We start from the raw sequence: 14,660 nt of genomic DNA, 5'->3' as shown, positions 1-14,660 counted from the left end.
ATTCAGTTTTGGCAGTTTACAAATGAGTTTAGGTCCAATAGTGTGTTGACTCTCTCTATAAACTCAACTTACTTTATGGCAAAACTACAAGAAGTGATAAAAATATCTGATGTTGTCTCCTGCCCAGTTTTCTTGTGAATCCAAGTAACATTTTAGATTGATTGATTACTATTAGAGTACATTCACCAGTGTGCAGAGCTCTTAAAAGCAATAAAACTAGGGGAAAAGTATACATACCCTCATGCATAAACCGGATGGGTGGACTGATAACCAGCTCGCATTACTCTGTGTAGTAAGTGCATCACATCTCTGTCGCAGATGCTTTCCTCCCATTCAAGCTGTAGAGTAGAGGCTGGCAGTCACAAGCTGCCCCACATAGCAAAACAACACATTACCAGGAAGTTAAGTGAACTGGTGTCTGCGGTGTAAATGTGCTGTCAATGTTGGGCAGTGGGTAGCAGCACTTCCTGTTGATGTCTTTATCACAGTAATTATCAGTAGAGATCTGACATATGCCATCATTTCTCTGTAATAGCAGCACTGTAGAGTCCCGAGCCTGTCGTTGGTTTCTCAGTGCCTCCTTCAGCAGTCACACTCTATTTCTGTTCAGACTGGTTAACTGCCAGAATGCATCTAGTTGATTGTGTCTGCAGCATAGATTAAAGTTTTTTTCTAACCAAACGTGCCTTCATATGTTGTTTGAAAAATCATTTGGATAAGCGCGATTTCTGGAAGAGCCTTTTCAAAGGTGTCACAATAAAAGTTGTGTTGTTGGTGGAGAGGGCATCCACACTGGCTGGTCTGTAGGGGAAATCAGTAATATTTACTGATTTTTTTAATAAATAAATCAGTAAATATTTTATAATTCACTTTGTTGCAAACAGTGGTTTTCGCTGTGTTTTCAATTTATTTTAGTTACTTCAACCTGTTAGATAAAAGGAATAAAGTCAAGGTTCTCTTGGTTGAGGGTGATAAGTCACATTCTATACTCAGCTTGCAGATTCTGTTTCCTGTTTGTCCTGCTTAAAAGCCTTTCCACAGGTGCCATCATTCTGCTGGTGGTGGTGATGGCATCCAAACTGGGTCGTCTGTATGGAACAGAACAAACAACCTGTGGATACTTTGTGTTTTGCTTTGTTAGAAACCGCGATCTTCAGTGTTATTGCACTGTGTTGTTATAATGACATCAAAGGAAATAAAGACAAGTATTTTGTGAGGTTTTGGTTGAAGGTGAGAAGATCCATTCCTGTCTGTCCTGGCTCTATCTATCTATCTATCTATCTATCTATCTATCTATCTATCTATCTATCTATCTATCTATCTATCTATCTATCTATCTATCTATCTATCTATCTATCTATCTATCTATCTATCTATCTATCTATCTATCTATCTATCTATCTATCTTTACATGCAAAATGATCAATATTGATTAAATTACTGAGCTTTTCGTTGATTTCGATAATTATATTTTTATGTGGGGCTGTTTAACTCCTCCACACACATCTACTACAGGTCTGCAACGCCCTTTGCGTTAGGAAACTACAGCTCCCAGCATCCACCTCGGGAACCTCGGGCAGCAGTGCTCGGCTCGCTCGGACGCAGACCTACTGCGTTTGCTCCCCTTCAGCGGGTTTGGGAAGGCATCGAGACGCCGGATACGCGTTTTCCAGCGCCGAGGCTGCAGCGTGTGACATTTGTTCCAACTCTTCTCCTGTGAGGCGGGTCTTTCAGCATGGGTAATGGCATCAACAAGGTACGATTTTCCTCTCTTCCGTGCTCCTCAGGTTGGAATTATTGTGTGAGCGGTGCTCAGTGTTTTGAAGATAGGTGCTGGTCATTTTTGGACGTTTCATAGAATAAAAAGTTTGGTTCCTCGTTAACTTTGCAATATTAGAAAATGTAGCATCGCTGTTAGAATACTTAATCACAGCACAGTTCAGTGATCAAACTAGAATTATTTTTGGCATAGTTATTGTTTTTGTTGTTGTTGTTGTTTTAGTTATTATCATTTAGTGCCTGAATATTTATCTATTCAGACCATCAAATGACACAATTTGTAATTATAACTTCATATTTTAGGGTTTCATTTATCTTTGTAGCTGACTGGTCTTTAATCAGTTTGCACCACCTCAGTATCAATCATTGGTTTTTGATATAGCAATCGGTATTCTTTTTCCTTATAGGTCCTTCCTGATTTATACCTGGGAAATTTCAAAGGTGTGTCTCATTTTCTCTTTATTATTATTATTTTTAAATTGACTTCTTATATGTGTGCAGATATAATAACGCTGTTCGACTGTGCTGTTATGCGTTTCTGTCAGATGCAAGGGACAGAGAACACTTAGCCAGAAACAACATTACACACATCCTGTCGATTCATGACAGTGCAGCTCCTATCCTCCAGGTGAGAAGCTCCCTTTGCCTTATAATGTCTCAGCACCCAGGTGTATCATAGAGGTACACATATTGAATTTCTAATAAATTTTTAAATAGAGTCATCCAGCAAACAAGCTGAGCAGATTGATTGGCTGAGAGCAGTCAGACACCCTCCACAGTTGACCCGGTCTGTCAGGTTGTTCAGGAACCACTGTGTATCAGTAGCTCTTTTCCTTGAGCAAACAGCTCTCATTTCCGTGCGAGTAAAACATACACAGGGGACTTTCTTTTACTCATGTGATTCTTTAGAGTATCATGTAAAATGCCAGTCAACAGCAGTTGGTTTGTCAGTGTGCTGAGTTGTGTGCCTGCGTGGGTTTCAGAGTAGGCGGTTGTTCTTGTCTCAACCAGCTCGGACTATGCGGTCTCTCTTCATTATTCTTTTTTTTCTGGATTATTGATTTTGACGCTTTAACATGTAAAGACACCCCCCACCCTGCCAATGGTACCTCCTGAACAGCAGGGATAGAGAGCACAAACTATTTACAAAGAGAGAAATGCAACAGAGAGCCCGAGGTTGGTCTTGTCATGGTTTCTGAACTTCCAAGATCCCATCAAGCATCAGCGGGATAAGTTGGAACAGCTGTGGTTGCCGCAGGACATCAAAGAGTTCCCAGGTCCATGACCTGACAGCTCAGAGCTAATTTAATGGGACAACAGAACAATTAGGCTGGCGTTTTTAGTATAGTGGCTAATCAGCTTTAGTTACACAGCCTGCCCTCACCATAAGCAACACACATCGTGAATCACTGATTGTGTTGGTGTGTTGGTGACATTTATTATATTCTTCATTCTGTTAGCTGATCTGTGTTAAATATTTAGGAGAACGTGACATTTGACTAGTATACTCTGTCCACCAGGAGATGACCTATCTCTGCATTTCAGCAGCTGACCTTCCCACACAAAACCTGTAAGTACCAAATTGTGCAGCACAGCAGCACGGCACAGAACAATGAAAAGCTGAGGCAGAGTGAGAGAGTACTACATCCATTTGAGGCTTCTTTGTGTGGGTGTCTAAGGTTCATTTTCTCCAAGATAAAGTGTAAATGATATGCTTTCCCAAGCTAAACATTTATTTTCTGACAAGAGCACAGTAACACAAATGGACTGAGCTCTTGGCTCTTATTTTGGTAGGTATGTGTGACGTTCAAATACACGCAGTTATTTCTATGTGAAACTAGAGAAGATGGCCAAGGGTGGTGCTTGTGTTACAATAGTCTTTAATTATATTCACACTAAAAGCAATGACCAATGTCTTGCAGCTAAGTCCTTGAATTATAGCACGATTATTGGCAAATGGTATGCTGGCTAGCTAGCAGAGGTATACAAACACACCTAGACATGTTCAGTGCTGTGAAAAAGTGTTTGCCCTCTTCCTGATTTCTTATTTTTATAAATGATAGTTTCATTTATTAAGGGAAAAAGTTATCCAAACCCACCTCGCCCTATTGAAAAAATAACTGCCCCTAAAACTAATCACTGGTGTTGCCACCCTTTAGCATCACTGTGGAGAAATGTTGGCCCACTCATCTTTGCAGAATTGTTTTAATTCATCCACATTGGCGGGTTTTCCAGCATGAAAGGCCTGTTTAAGGTCATACCAAAGCATCTCAGTCTGATTTCACTAGGCCACTCCAAACCCTTCATTTTGACCCCTTCAGAGGTGGACTTGCTGGTGTGTGCATAACTCAAACGTGCTTAAACTTCAAGAACTGACACCCAAAAAGTCATTCTCCTTCATGACTTTTTGGTGGAGAGCAGAATTCATGTTTCTGTCAATTATGACTTGTCGTTCAGGTCCTGAAGCAGCAAAGCAGTCCCAGACCATCACACTACCACCATCATGTTTGACTGTTGCTATGATATTCTTTTTATGAGATGCTTTTGTTAGTTTTACACCAGATGTAACAAATTTAACATGTCTGGCAGTAATCCAGGCTGGATGTGGAGTGAAATTCAAAAAATCTGAAACACATAAGTATGACAAAAACACACAAAGGAACTCAGGAAGGGAGGAAATCTTTTCACAGAGCTGTACATGTGATATGCTACAAATATGCACACATGTGCACCTGCCATCTTTAGCACCCCCATATGTCTCATACCTCTAAGGTTTTGAGAACATGACATTTGCTGTTCGAGACCTGTTGCATGAAATATGACACCAGCTACTTGAGATGAACACACCCTGATCCTCATGGGGAGAGGATGAGCAATAGTTTCACATGCCAGTTACAAAAACATTCCCATGCCTTTCACAAAAACATGGCAAAGATAAAATAACAGCATATAGTCTGCGATTTTGTGTTGGCATAGCAGTTTTTAGGTAGTCAGGAGCCATTTTTACATTCCTTTTTTTGTACCCCACAGATCTCAGTACTTCAAACAAAGTATTGTTTTCATGCACGAGTCCCGCCTAAAAGGAGAAGGCTGCCTAGTTCACTGGTGAGACCTAGATTACTTGTATCTTTACCTGCAAGCTAGAATTTAGGTTCACTCAAGCTTGAGAGGTGAAATTTGAATAACGGACCTACATAGATTCACTCTGTCTGTCTCAAACAGTTGCAGACATGGTGAAATTTAAATGTAGTTAATTTAAAGCTGGAAAAAAACCCCAGATCACAACAAACAAGTGCACAAATGAACTCATGTGTGACTGCTTTGCAGAAGAGATTAAGTGATAAAAACCTATTCTTGAACTTCCTAAAACAGAGTACAGTAACAAGTCTGACTGCATTGTGTTCGTGTACTAGGGTAGCTGACCAAGTGTTCACAGGGTAAAGTTATATTTGGCTAGACAGAGGGTCTTCTCAGAAATACAAGTGGCTATTTTTAAGAGCTGCTTTTACAATGCCTTCTCTAATTATGAATGCTTAGTCCCTTGTTCATTGCAAAGGCCAAAACTTATTCATTTATTTTATGTATCTCACCTTTACCTTTGCTTGCAGTATAATTGTGCAATAAATTGTGTGCACAGAATACTGAATTATAAATATTCCTGGTAACAAATCTTTTTTTCCAGTTGCTGGACTGGACTTCCTGAACTTATCTTCCTTTTTAAACAAGATGCGCCGTGTTAAATGCAGTGATTACTGTCAGAATTGGACTTTCATTCCACCTTATTACCACCACTACTTCTTTGCATGATAGTTTTATTTGCTTGTGTTATTAATAAACATCTGCACACTCTGAATATTCATCTACATTTTTCTAAATGAGGACAAATTGCTCAAACCAGGACATTGCGCTTGCTTGTACAAATGTAACACGAGTCATTTGCTATCTACAGTAAATGTGTCATGGGTGAATACTGACAATGATTTATTCATAATTGCTAAATCTTGTAGTGTTTGTTTTCCATCCCGCTCTTCATACAGTTTGGCTGGTGTGTCCCGTAGTGTCACGCTGGTTGTAGCTTACATAATGACGGTGACAGGATTGGGCTGGCAGGAAGCCCTGGCTGCGGTGAAGGTGGTCCGGCCGTGCGCTGGCCCAAACCTGGGCTTCCAGCGGCAGCTCCAGGAATTTGAAAAAACTGAAGCTGAACAGGTTGGTGGTAACAAAGCGAGCATATTGAAAATGAAGCATGAAAAGACAGGAAGTATACCCTTGCAATTCAAACTGACATCATTGTTGTTTTATATGTAGTAAAATTGCCTACGTTGCTTTTAACAGACTTAACCTTTTCTTCCTATAGTTCAGAGAGTGGCTACGGACGGAATACAAGGAGAATCCTTTTAATGATGAAGCTGATATACGTGACTTGCTTGATCAGGCATCCAAAGTCAAGGCTGAAGCAATAGAAGAACTTGCAAACACCCCACCTGGAGGTATCTGATGAGCTGTTTTGATGAGGTCTTTGGAAGATTATGGAAAGACAAGTTACAGACCCATCTGGAAGTCTGTGTTTGTATCGCAAATGGAAGGATTCTTTAAATATCATGGACATAAAATACTGCAAAAGACTATTCATTATTGTGTACAGTCCACAGTCATTTTTAGTGTTGATTACTTGATGTTCCTGGTACTGTTTTCTTAACTTATAAATGTTCTGAACTGTGTGCTGTTATGATTTCATATTGTCCAATAAAAGTAATGAATTCAAGTGTTTTGTGAGGTTTCTGGTCAGTGGGCTGTCATGTTGAAGGTGATAAGACACACTCTGTGCTCAGTTTACAGCTCTGTTTCCTGGTTGTCTTCCTGTTTGTCTGTGTTCCGGGGGGAGGTCATGCATGGTGGCATCAAAAACACCAAGATAGAGTTCTTTTAATCGGTCTTTTTTGCAGGTGTCGCAGAGACTAAAAGAAACTAAAATACATCACTTTTGTTTTACCATTATGAGATTTTGTATGCAGCAGTCTCCTATACACACTTCAGATAGCTGGGGAGGAGCATGGGCAGCCACTTGATGGCGGTATTACTAACAAAGCCCTCCTATAATGAGAAGCTTTTTGAATTCAACCATGGCTTTTCTTTTGACGATAATTAATTAAACCCTGTCATCATCTACCTCTGCTAACAAATAGCACATGAAAGACTTTAAAGGCGTTTCCATCAGCAGTTTTATTTGTGGAAAATAGGTTGGACGTGCGGACTTTTGCAAGAATAAATTGGTGGGGAAATATTTTTGTGAGCGTAGCTTACAGGTAATTGTTCCATTCCGTCCCGGTGTCTGCTCAGGGTGTCTCTAAAGGGATTCCCCACCGCAGCGCTGTGTGGGCGCCGAGTTTCACAGAAATGAGCGCCCGAGCGCTTAACATCTCCTCTTGAACTTCTCAGAGCCCGATAGGCTCCTCCCTTTAACAAATTAAGATGTGATAACGTTGAAGAATTGGAACCCGAAAGCTTCAAAACAGATTTCAACGGTGGACCTGACATATTCAAAGGTAAGCCAGATCAGCGCATTTTATAAAGAAAATTCACACAACCTCTCTGTCTCGCTCTCTATATATTCTTTCATTATAAAAAAAAATACATGTAAATATTTAATATTCTTATGAGACCCCACAAGTTTCAGTCAGGTGAAAATGTCAGCATTTAACTACACGGGCAAAAACATGAACTAGTTTGTGTAATTTTGGCATTAAATTAGAGTTATAGCTCCTAAACAATACAGCATTAAAAAAAAACCCCGCTACACACCTCTGTAAACCTGGGATTAAACTCTTGCGGATGAATCATAACACTTTCTTTCTTTTTAATTTATGCACGCGTCTCATATAAGTCACACTTCTCTGACAGAAAAAGGAAATTGAGCCAAACGTGATTGTTATATTTACTCACTTGAGCCAGATCACGTCCTTTACTAACGGCGTGACTGCATGAGGAAATTCTCTGCGAGCTTGAGCTCACTAACAGGGCAAATCTTTCATTAATTAAAAAAACGATGACTTTTCGGTTTAAAATTGCAACCAAACATGTTGTAAGTGGTCGAATCGGCAAATTAATAATATCAGATTTGGGGCGAGGACTAAAACTTAGAATCAAAAATAATAAATAAGCTAGAACGTTTACTGCGCCCACAGGTCTTATATGTGTTGAGTTTGATCTCATTTTATCTCAGTTTGCACAGATGAACCTGGATGAAGACAGTGGCCTGTCAGTCAGTTGCGGCAATGGCAAACTGAGACAGTGGCTCATCGATCAGATTGACAGCGGGAGATATCCTGGCCTGGTTTGGGAGAACGATGAAAAAAGCATCTTTAGGATTCCGTGGAAGCATGCAGGAAAACAAGACTATAACAGAGACGAGGATGCTGCACTCTTTAAGGTCAGACCATCCCGTCTTTCTCCTCACAGTGCACCTAAAACATCTGACAATTGCATTTTGAACGCTTTGCATGAATTATTGCAGCAAAAAGTATGAAAAATGTAAGCTACTAAACATGTGCTATTTCATTCCAAATTCCTGACTTGCTTTGGCATGACTAAAGAGGAAGTTTAAAGAAAAATCTCTTCACTGATTAATGCAGGCATGGGCGATGTTCAAGGGAAAATATAAGGAAGGTGTAGATAAACCAGATCCCCCTACATGGAAAACCAGACTACGCTGTGCCCTTAATAAAAGCAATGACTTTGATGAAATAGTTGAAAGAAGCCAGCTGGACATCTCTGAGCCGTACAAAGTGTACAGAATCATTCCAGAGGGAGCCAAAAAAGGTAAGTATTACATATAGTTAGATATTGTTCATGCAAAATACTCTAAAGCTGTGTAGAATTACATGAAGCACCACTTTTAACAACCTGTGTAGGACATGTCACATGTAGCTTGGAGTAAAATGGTTGTATTTGGATTCCTGTGCAAGTAGTACAGGCTACAAGCATGCCATAGCCATAGCATTGATTCACCTGCACATACAGAATACTGACACATTTCACACAGCAACTTATATTGTTTATAGTCTATGGCATTTTTTTTTACATACATATGCACCACTGCAGTTGTGATGAGGCAGGAAGCACAAAGGAAGCCAAAGCATGTACCAAAAAGGCCGTAGTGCTTTTTTTAGAGGGCTTCGGTTACTAAGTGCAGGGTGCACATAACACAACCAGACGACCTCCAGCCTTGCATAACTAAGTCTCTGCCATCATACAACGCTTTTTGTCACACCAGAGCAATTCTTGCTATCTGTACTAACACTTTATTCTCCAAATAAACAAGATTCAGATGAACTCAATCATCTGTTGCACTAGCTTTGAAAATAACCCTGTCACTCAAATTAAAATAGCACAGCTTCACAAGTGTGCAAAACGTATTCACAGTTCAGCCCTGCCAAAATAAATTTGATTAGTGTGGTTTGTGACATATTGCACCTCACATATTTTTACAACTCTGTGCAATAAAGCATTGTTGTTCTGAATCTTTCTTTTCACACTATTTCTCCTTTATTTTTAAATTGATTATTTGGGAAATCATTTTTGGGTTGTTTTTTTTTTTTTTTTTTACAGGAATGAAGATGACCAGTGTGGAGGAGACCTCACCACATGCAAATAACCTTAGCTATATTCCTCCATATACATCCCTGCACAATCAGGTCAGCAGATTTTGTGGCTGAGCCTAGCACATACATGGGAACGAAATGTTTCGGTTTAATGACATACTTTCTGAGTGACCACTCGTTTGATCTTTCAGGTACCTGGTTTTATGGTTTCTCAGGAGAGAAGGGACTGGAGAGATTACCACGCACCTCCAGAACAACAGCCTCTTCCACATCACCACGGGCCACTTCCAGAGCTGCAGTATAGTCAGTGCCACTATCCATCATCAATCAGTCGGGCCTGGCCAGGGTCACACTCAGAAAACGGTACAATATTCACCTATACATGTTACGCTTTACAGATATGACATTCAGAATGGGCTAGCATTTTTCAAAAGTTTCAGTGATTTCTGTTCCAGACTGAATGATGTAAAAGATTAAGTATAAAGGGAACTTCCAATCATGTCTTTTTATTTTGTAATGTAATGCTTTTATCCAGTCGTAGTTGTAGGAGTTTATTTACTTTCAGTCAGAACGTTATATTTTAAGTATGTCAATATCCTGTTAATCAAAAGCAAATCTTAAATAACATATAAACAACTATTTAGCTGCAGTATCTTCCTTACAAATCATGATATATATTTGATGTTACCACCTGTAGGCAAACCTGGCTTTAAGAGTGATTATCCACAGTTCCACACTCATGCTATGGTGCGCTAGATGAGATACATTCTTCATACTTCCTTTGTTAAAAATAAGAGTTTAAAATTATTCTTCCTGCCCTTTTAAATTTTTGCATGCTCCCCTTCTAATCATTGCACGCATTTATTTTATTTCATTAATTTCATGCAGGTATTCAGCTCTCCTTCCACACCTACTTTTCAGAGTCTCAACCGCCCATGTATGCAGTGGACCATAACAATGCCATAACAGGTAAAGAACTGTTTCAGGCCCATTTAAACAGATACTCTTACTAACTCCTATGCTTGTTTCTAAATATTCACTAATCTACACTACATCTATTTGTGTGGCTAGGTAAGAAACTACAAACACATTACGCATTTAGTATTTCCATTTTTTAAATCTCAGAACATGAAACATGTCTATTTAAAATAGACAAAAACTCAGGGTTGAGAATATTTGGGGAAAGGTTAGAAGGAAATAAGCAATACTCTATATGCAAAGACTGCGAAAATAAAAGTTTTATTTAAGTTTAGCAATTTTCGAGACCTACATTTTATCATACAGTAAGGCTCAAATTTTTATGTTCCTGATGTATGCTTTTCTCTTTCCATCAGATCTTAGCCTGCACGTGTCCCTATTCTACAGAGAGACTTTGGTAAAGGAAGTTACCACCACCAGCCAGCAAGGATGCCGGATCACTTCTTCCTCCTCTCCCTCCTCTTCCTCTCCTTCTTCTCCATGCCCAGAGGACAAGTTTCACAGTGGGGCAGAAGTCATTCTTTTCCCATTCCCATACCCTGAATCTCAGAGACAGGGTGCTGAGATGCTTCCTAACATACTAGACAAGGGAGTGCTTCTGTGGATGGCAGCCGATGGGCTGTATGCTAAGCGCCTGTGCCAAGGCAGAGTATATTGGGAAGGACCTCTGGCTCCATATATGGATAAACCCAACAAGTTGGAGAAGGAGCAGTCATGCAAATTGTTTGACACCCATCAATTCCTTATTGGTAAGTGATATCTGCTGTGCTACAGTGTTTCCACCTACAGCACACAAAAACGCCCAAGAAAAGTGATGCAGTCCAATGCAATATTTCTGCTTTTGTGAAACTGTAAATGTTAACTTTCTGTTCTGTTTGTGGACCACAATGGTGAAAGTGCTTTTCAGGGCTTTTATTTTAGTTAGGTCAGAAAATCTTTTCACTGATTAATGTCTTTTTTTTTTTTAAATAGGAAAAAAAGTCTTTAGAATTTGCACAGAATATGTTAACCTTGAGTTTCATGATGAAAAAACATTTTCTATACTTATACACTGGTTGCCCACTGACAAATCCATTTAACAAACATATGCCCAGATCTGGACTGTACAGCTGCTTTTAAATGCCAAATAGGTAAGGTTAAAGTAAAAGTGTTACCATGTAAAATCCTGGCTTTCTCCATAGTTTAGTAGTTTGGTCTATAATGAAGCAATATTACGGATCCAAAATCTGAATCGTCAAAGAAACAAGTAACTAAACCTGCCTTATACTGTAGAATTTCCCCATAACTGTTGGCAATTTAGACGTAACGTATAGCACACACTGACTGCCTTTAAAATATAAGAGCTATAAATATATACCGAAGTATATTAGTAAAATGTGTTATTCTTGCGAATTAGTTATTTTTCTTATTTAAAACTCATAATTTGAGGTGTTTTTATTCCATTATGCTGAATTGTATTGCAAGCTTTTACAATATTTCTTGAAGGACAAAATGATTTCATGAGTTTCCATTCAATTTGCTATTCAGATCATACAGATTACACACACACTTGTTTTCAATAGACATTTTTGTCTATTTAAGCCAATATATCTTCTGCTCCATCTTTTCTTTTGTCCTAGCGTAGAGGATACTCGTATGGAAAAAAAACAATCGGTCATTAAATTCCTTGACAGGTTTGAATAATTAACATTGTAATGGTAAACAGCTTCAGTTACTTAAAGCATGTCGATGGCTTTTGATCATATTGATAATGGTTTTGATAATGGAGATGACAATGAAGAAGGTGGAGATAGCTGCAGGTGGTGTGTCTGGGTAAGTCCCTCTTAAGTCTTGAGGTAGCATTAAGAAGCCACTCACATTCTCAGCAGGGGGCCGAAGCATGTGGAGTCCCCACCCACCTCCTGTGGTCCACCACACTGCAAGATAATGCTTGGTGTGCCATTTTACGTTAAATTTTGCGTCATTCTCATCAGTAGTTTCCAGAAAAGTCATCATGATTAAGGAAAATGTCACGTTAGCAAGAAGGGGATTTTAATGTCTTTTTTAGTAACCTGAAATCTAACCATGTCATGGCTGAGTACATATTGGGTTTTGTGTTTATTACACCTCATTTTTTTTGGTTAAACTTTCTTACCTTGTTCTTTTTTCTAACAGAACTTCAAGATTTTGCCCATAATGGCCGTCATGTACCAAGACACCAGGTGGTGCTATGTTTTGGAGACGAATATCCTGACCCACAACGCCCTAGGAAGATGATCACAGCACAGGTACATAAAACTCGCTTAAAACTGTAAAACTTTACCCAATAAAACAAAAAACAAAGCAAAAAGAACAATAACTGTAGGCGATGAAAACAGATTTTAAATGATCAATCAAAGTAGTCTGTATTAATATTAGAAAATGCATATTTTCAGAAAACAAGAGATCTGAATACCATCCTTTAATTGGAATCAGTGTAGTTAAACAAGAGCCTCTGCTGTTTATGATACTGGAGCTAAACTTAAAGCTATATTTCACTTGCTTTCTTAGATTTTATTTGTAACTGAAAACGGTCTGTTTCTTGGAAGTTGCATGTTAGTTATACCATTAGATGTATAACTAAGGTCAGCAGCTTTCATTCGTCATTCGTAAAATAACAGAAAATGGATTTTACTGTTGATTGATTAGCATGTTTTTATGTGAGAGATGTACATTCATAACGGCTACTGGAGAGAGGGATGGATGGTGGCTGAAAAGGCGATATTCTATTTAAAAATTAATAATTAAAAAAAGAATTTCCTAAGTCATTAATTTTGTTTTATAACAAATGGGCCTAATTTCCCATTATTTGTTTAAAAAAAAAAAAGAAAAAATGTAATTTTCTTTCAAGCTAGCGAACTAGTTAGCTAACAAGACTGATATATTATTTCGCCATTTTTGATATTAATTAGAGGTTATAGTCATGATTTTTGGGAGGGAAAAATCAGAAATAAAAGCCATAAAGTCTCCTTTTTCCACTGGTTGTTTTAGTTGTTTGGTCTTTGCTTGTATAGGTACGTTAACATACATGTTTCATACATCGTCATGTTCTCCTTTTAGGTGGAGCCTTTGTTTGCCAGGAAACTCGTGTACTATTACCAGCAGAACAATGGTCACTACCTACGGAGCTATGAACACATCCAGGAACAAAACACCTCTCCTACAATTGACTATCCCTCTTCCCAGAGACCTCTGCAGCATATTCAGGAGTGACATGCATACAAAACACACACACACACACACACACACACACACACACACACACACACACACACACACACACACACACACACACACACACACACACATACATACATACATACATACATACAAATGTACAGGACTGTGAATGTAATGCTTCAACTTTTTATCATCGCTTGTGACTGCAGTCCTGTGTACAGTAAGCGGTAGAAACTGTCACGTTAGCTAGGGGTAGAGATGGGGAAGACCCTGTTTTCACTTGCACACCTATGCATCGTAGTCTTTGTGTCTGTGACTGTGGAGTTTTTTTTTCAACAAATATTATTGTGACAGTGTGAAGGATGCGGTTTGTGGGTAGGGGGATGAGGAGAGCGGAGGGCAACTGAGACAGGAAGTACTAGCACAGGTGCACAGGAAGAATGGCCCCTAAGACAAACACTGATATGTTAAAGCGATAAAACAACATGAATGAATAGTTATTTAGTTAGTTATTTACAGGTAACAGCTGAAAATGTGATTCTTGGTCTTATGCAGTTAAGTGGCACTGAAGACAATAGCCAGCTCTACTTCTTAGCACAATGTATTTCTACACTCGACTACAATACATGATATGGTAAATAACAGTTGCTAGATAGGGAAGTGAATCATAAGATAGTGTAGTCCAATGTATTTCCCAAATTCTTAGTTTTATTGATAGAGCTGGAAGAAAGTGAGAGAAAATTATAATACAGATGCACAAAAAGCCTTGAACACTGGTTCTCAATTTCAATCTGGTTCTCACGCAGCCCTCCTGCAAGATGTTGCAAGATAATCTAAGGGGTCAAAAGCTCATTACTGATATTAGAGTTTCTACAGAAATTTTTTAAAAAAGTTTCAAAACAGCCTTTTTGTAACCATGGACGCTGTCTTCTTTGTCAAGCATTCAAAACATAATTTTGACCCATTTCCCCTATTGAAACGTAGAGAGATACAGCATTCTGCATTACAGGGCTTACAAACCATGCTGTTGTCCATGAGCTGTTCTACTGCTGGTCATGATTAGCACTGAACTAAGTGAACTGACGGAAGCTGACTGGAAAATCA

The 14,660-nt window shown here is 38.9% G+C and overlaps 2 protein-coding genes across 4 annotated transcripts; both read left to right on the top strand.

Moving 5' to 3' along the window:
* Positions 1 to 1,543: 1,543 nt before the first annotated feature.
* Positions 1,544 to 6,544, top strand: dusp22b (dual specificity phosphatase 22b). Of its 2 annotated transcripts, XM_026150875.1 has the most exons (7): positions 1,544 to 1,756; positions 2,187 to 2,220; positions 2,325 to 2,407; positions 3,300 to 3,349; positions 4,810 to 4,884; positions 5,817 to 5,988; positions 6,137 to 6,544. In XM_026150875.1, the coding sequence occupies exons 1-7, from the start codon at positions 1,736 to 1,738 to the stop codon at positions 6,275 to 6,277; spliced, it is 576 nt and encodes a 191-aa protein (XP_026006660.1). In that variant the 5' UTR covers positions 1,544 to 1,735; the 3' UTR covers positions 6,278 to 6,544. The 2 variants fall into 2 exon arrangements, with proteins under 2 accessions (XP_026006660.1, XP_026006661.1); XM_026150876.1 differs by lacking the exon at positions 4,810 to 4,884.
* Positions 6,545 to 7,162: 618 nt separating this feature from the next.
* Positions 7,163 to 13,631, top strand: irf4a (interferon regulatory factor 4a). 2 transcript variants are annotated; one of them, XM_026149622.1, is made up of 9 exons: positions 7,163 to 7,325; positions 8,003 to 8,209; positions 8,412 to 8,598; positions 9,388 to 9,473; positions 9,572 to 9,743; positions 10,302 to 10,349; positions 10,715 to 11,107; positions 12,513 to 12,625; positions 13,437 to 13,631. In XM_026149622.1, exons 2-9 carry the CDS (start codon positions 8,012 to 8,014, stop codon positions 13,587 to 13,589), a joined length of 1,350 nt encoding a protein of 449 aa, XP_026005407.1. In that variant the 5' UTR covers positions 7,163 to 7,325; positions 8,003 to 8,011; the 3' UTR covers positions 13,590 to 13,631. The 2 variants fall into 2 exon arrangements, with proteins under 2 accessions (XP_026005407.1, XP_026005406.1); XM_026149621.1 differs by having other exon boundaries at positions 10,269 to 10,349.
* The last annotated feature ends 1,029 nt before the right edge of the window (positions 13,632 to 14,660 follow it).

The sequence above is a fragment of the Astatotilapia calliptera genome, chromosome 18 (genome assembly GCF_900246225.1).
Source record: "Astatotilapia calliptera chromosome 18, fAstCal1.2, whole genome shotgun sequence".
Taxonomy (NCBI): Eukaryota; Metazoa; Chordata; class Actinopteri; order Cichliformes; family Cichlidae; genus Astatotilapia; species Astatotilapia calliptera.
Note: the sequence above shows the minus strand (reverse complement) of the source record. Positions and strands in the feature narration are given on the sequence as shown.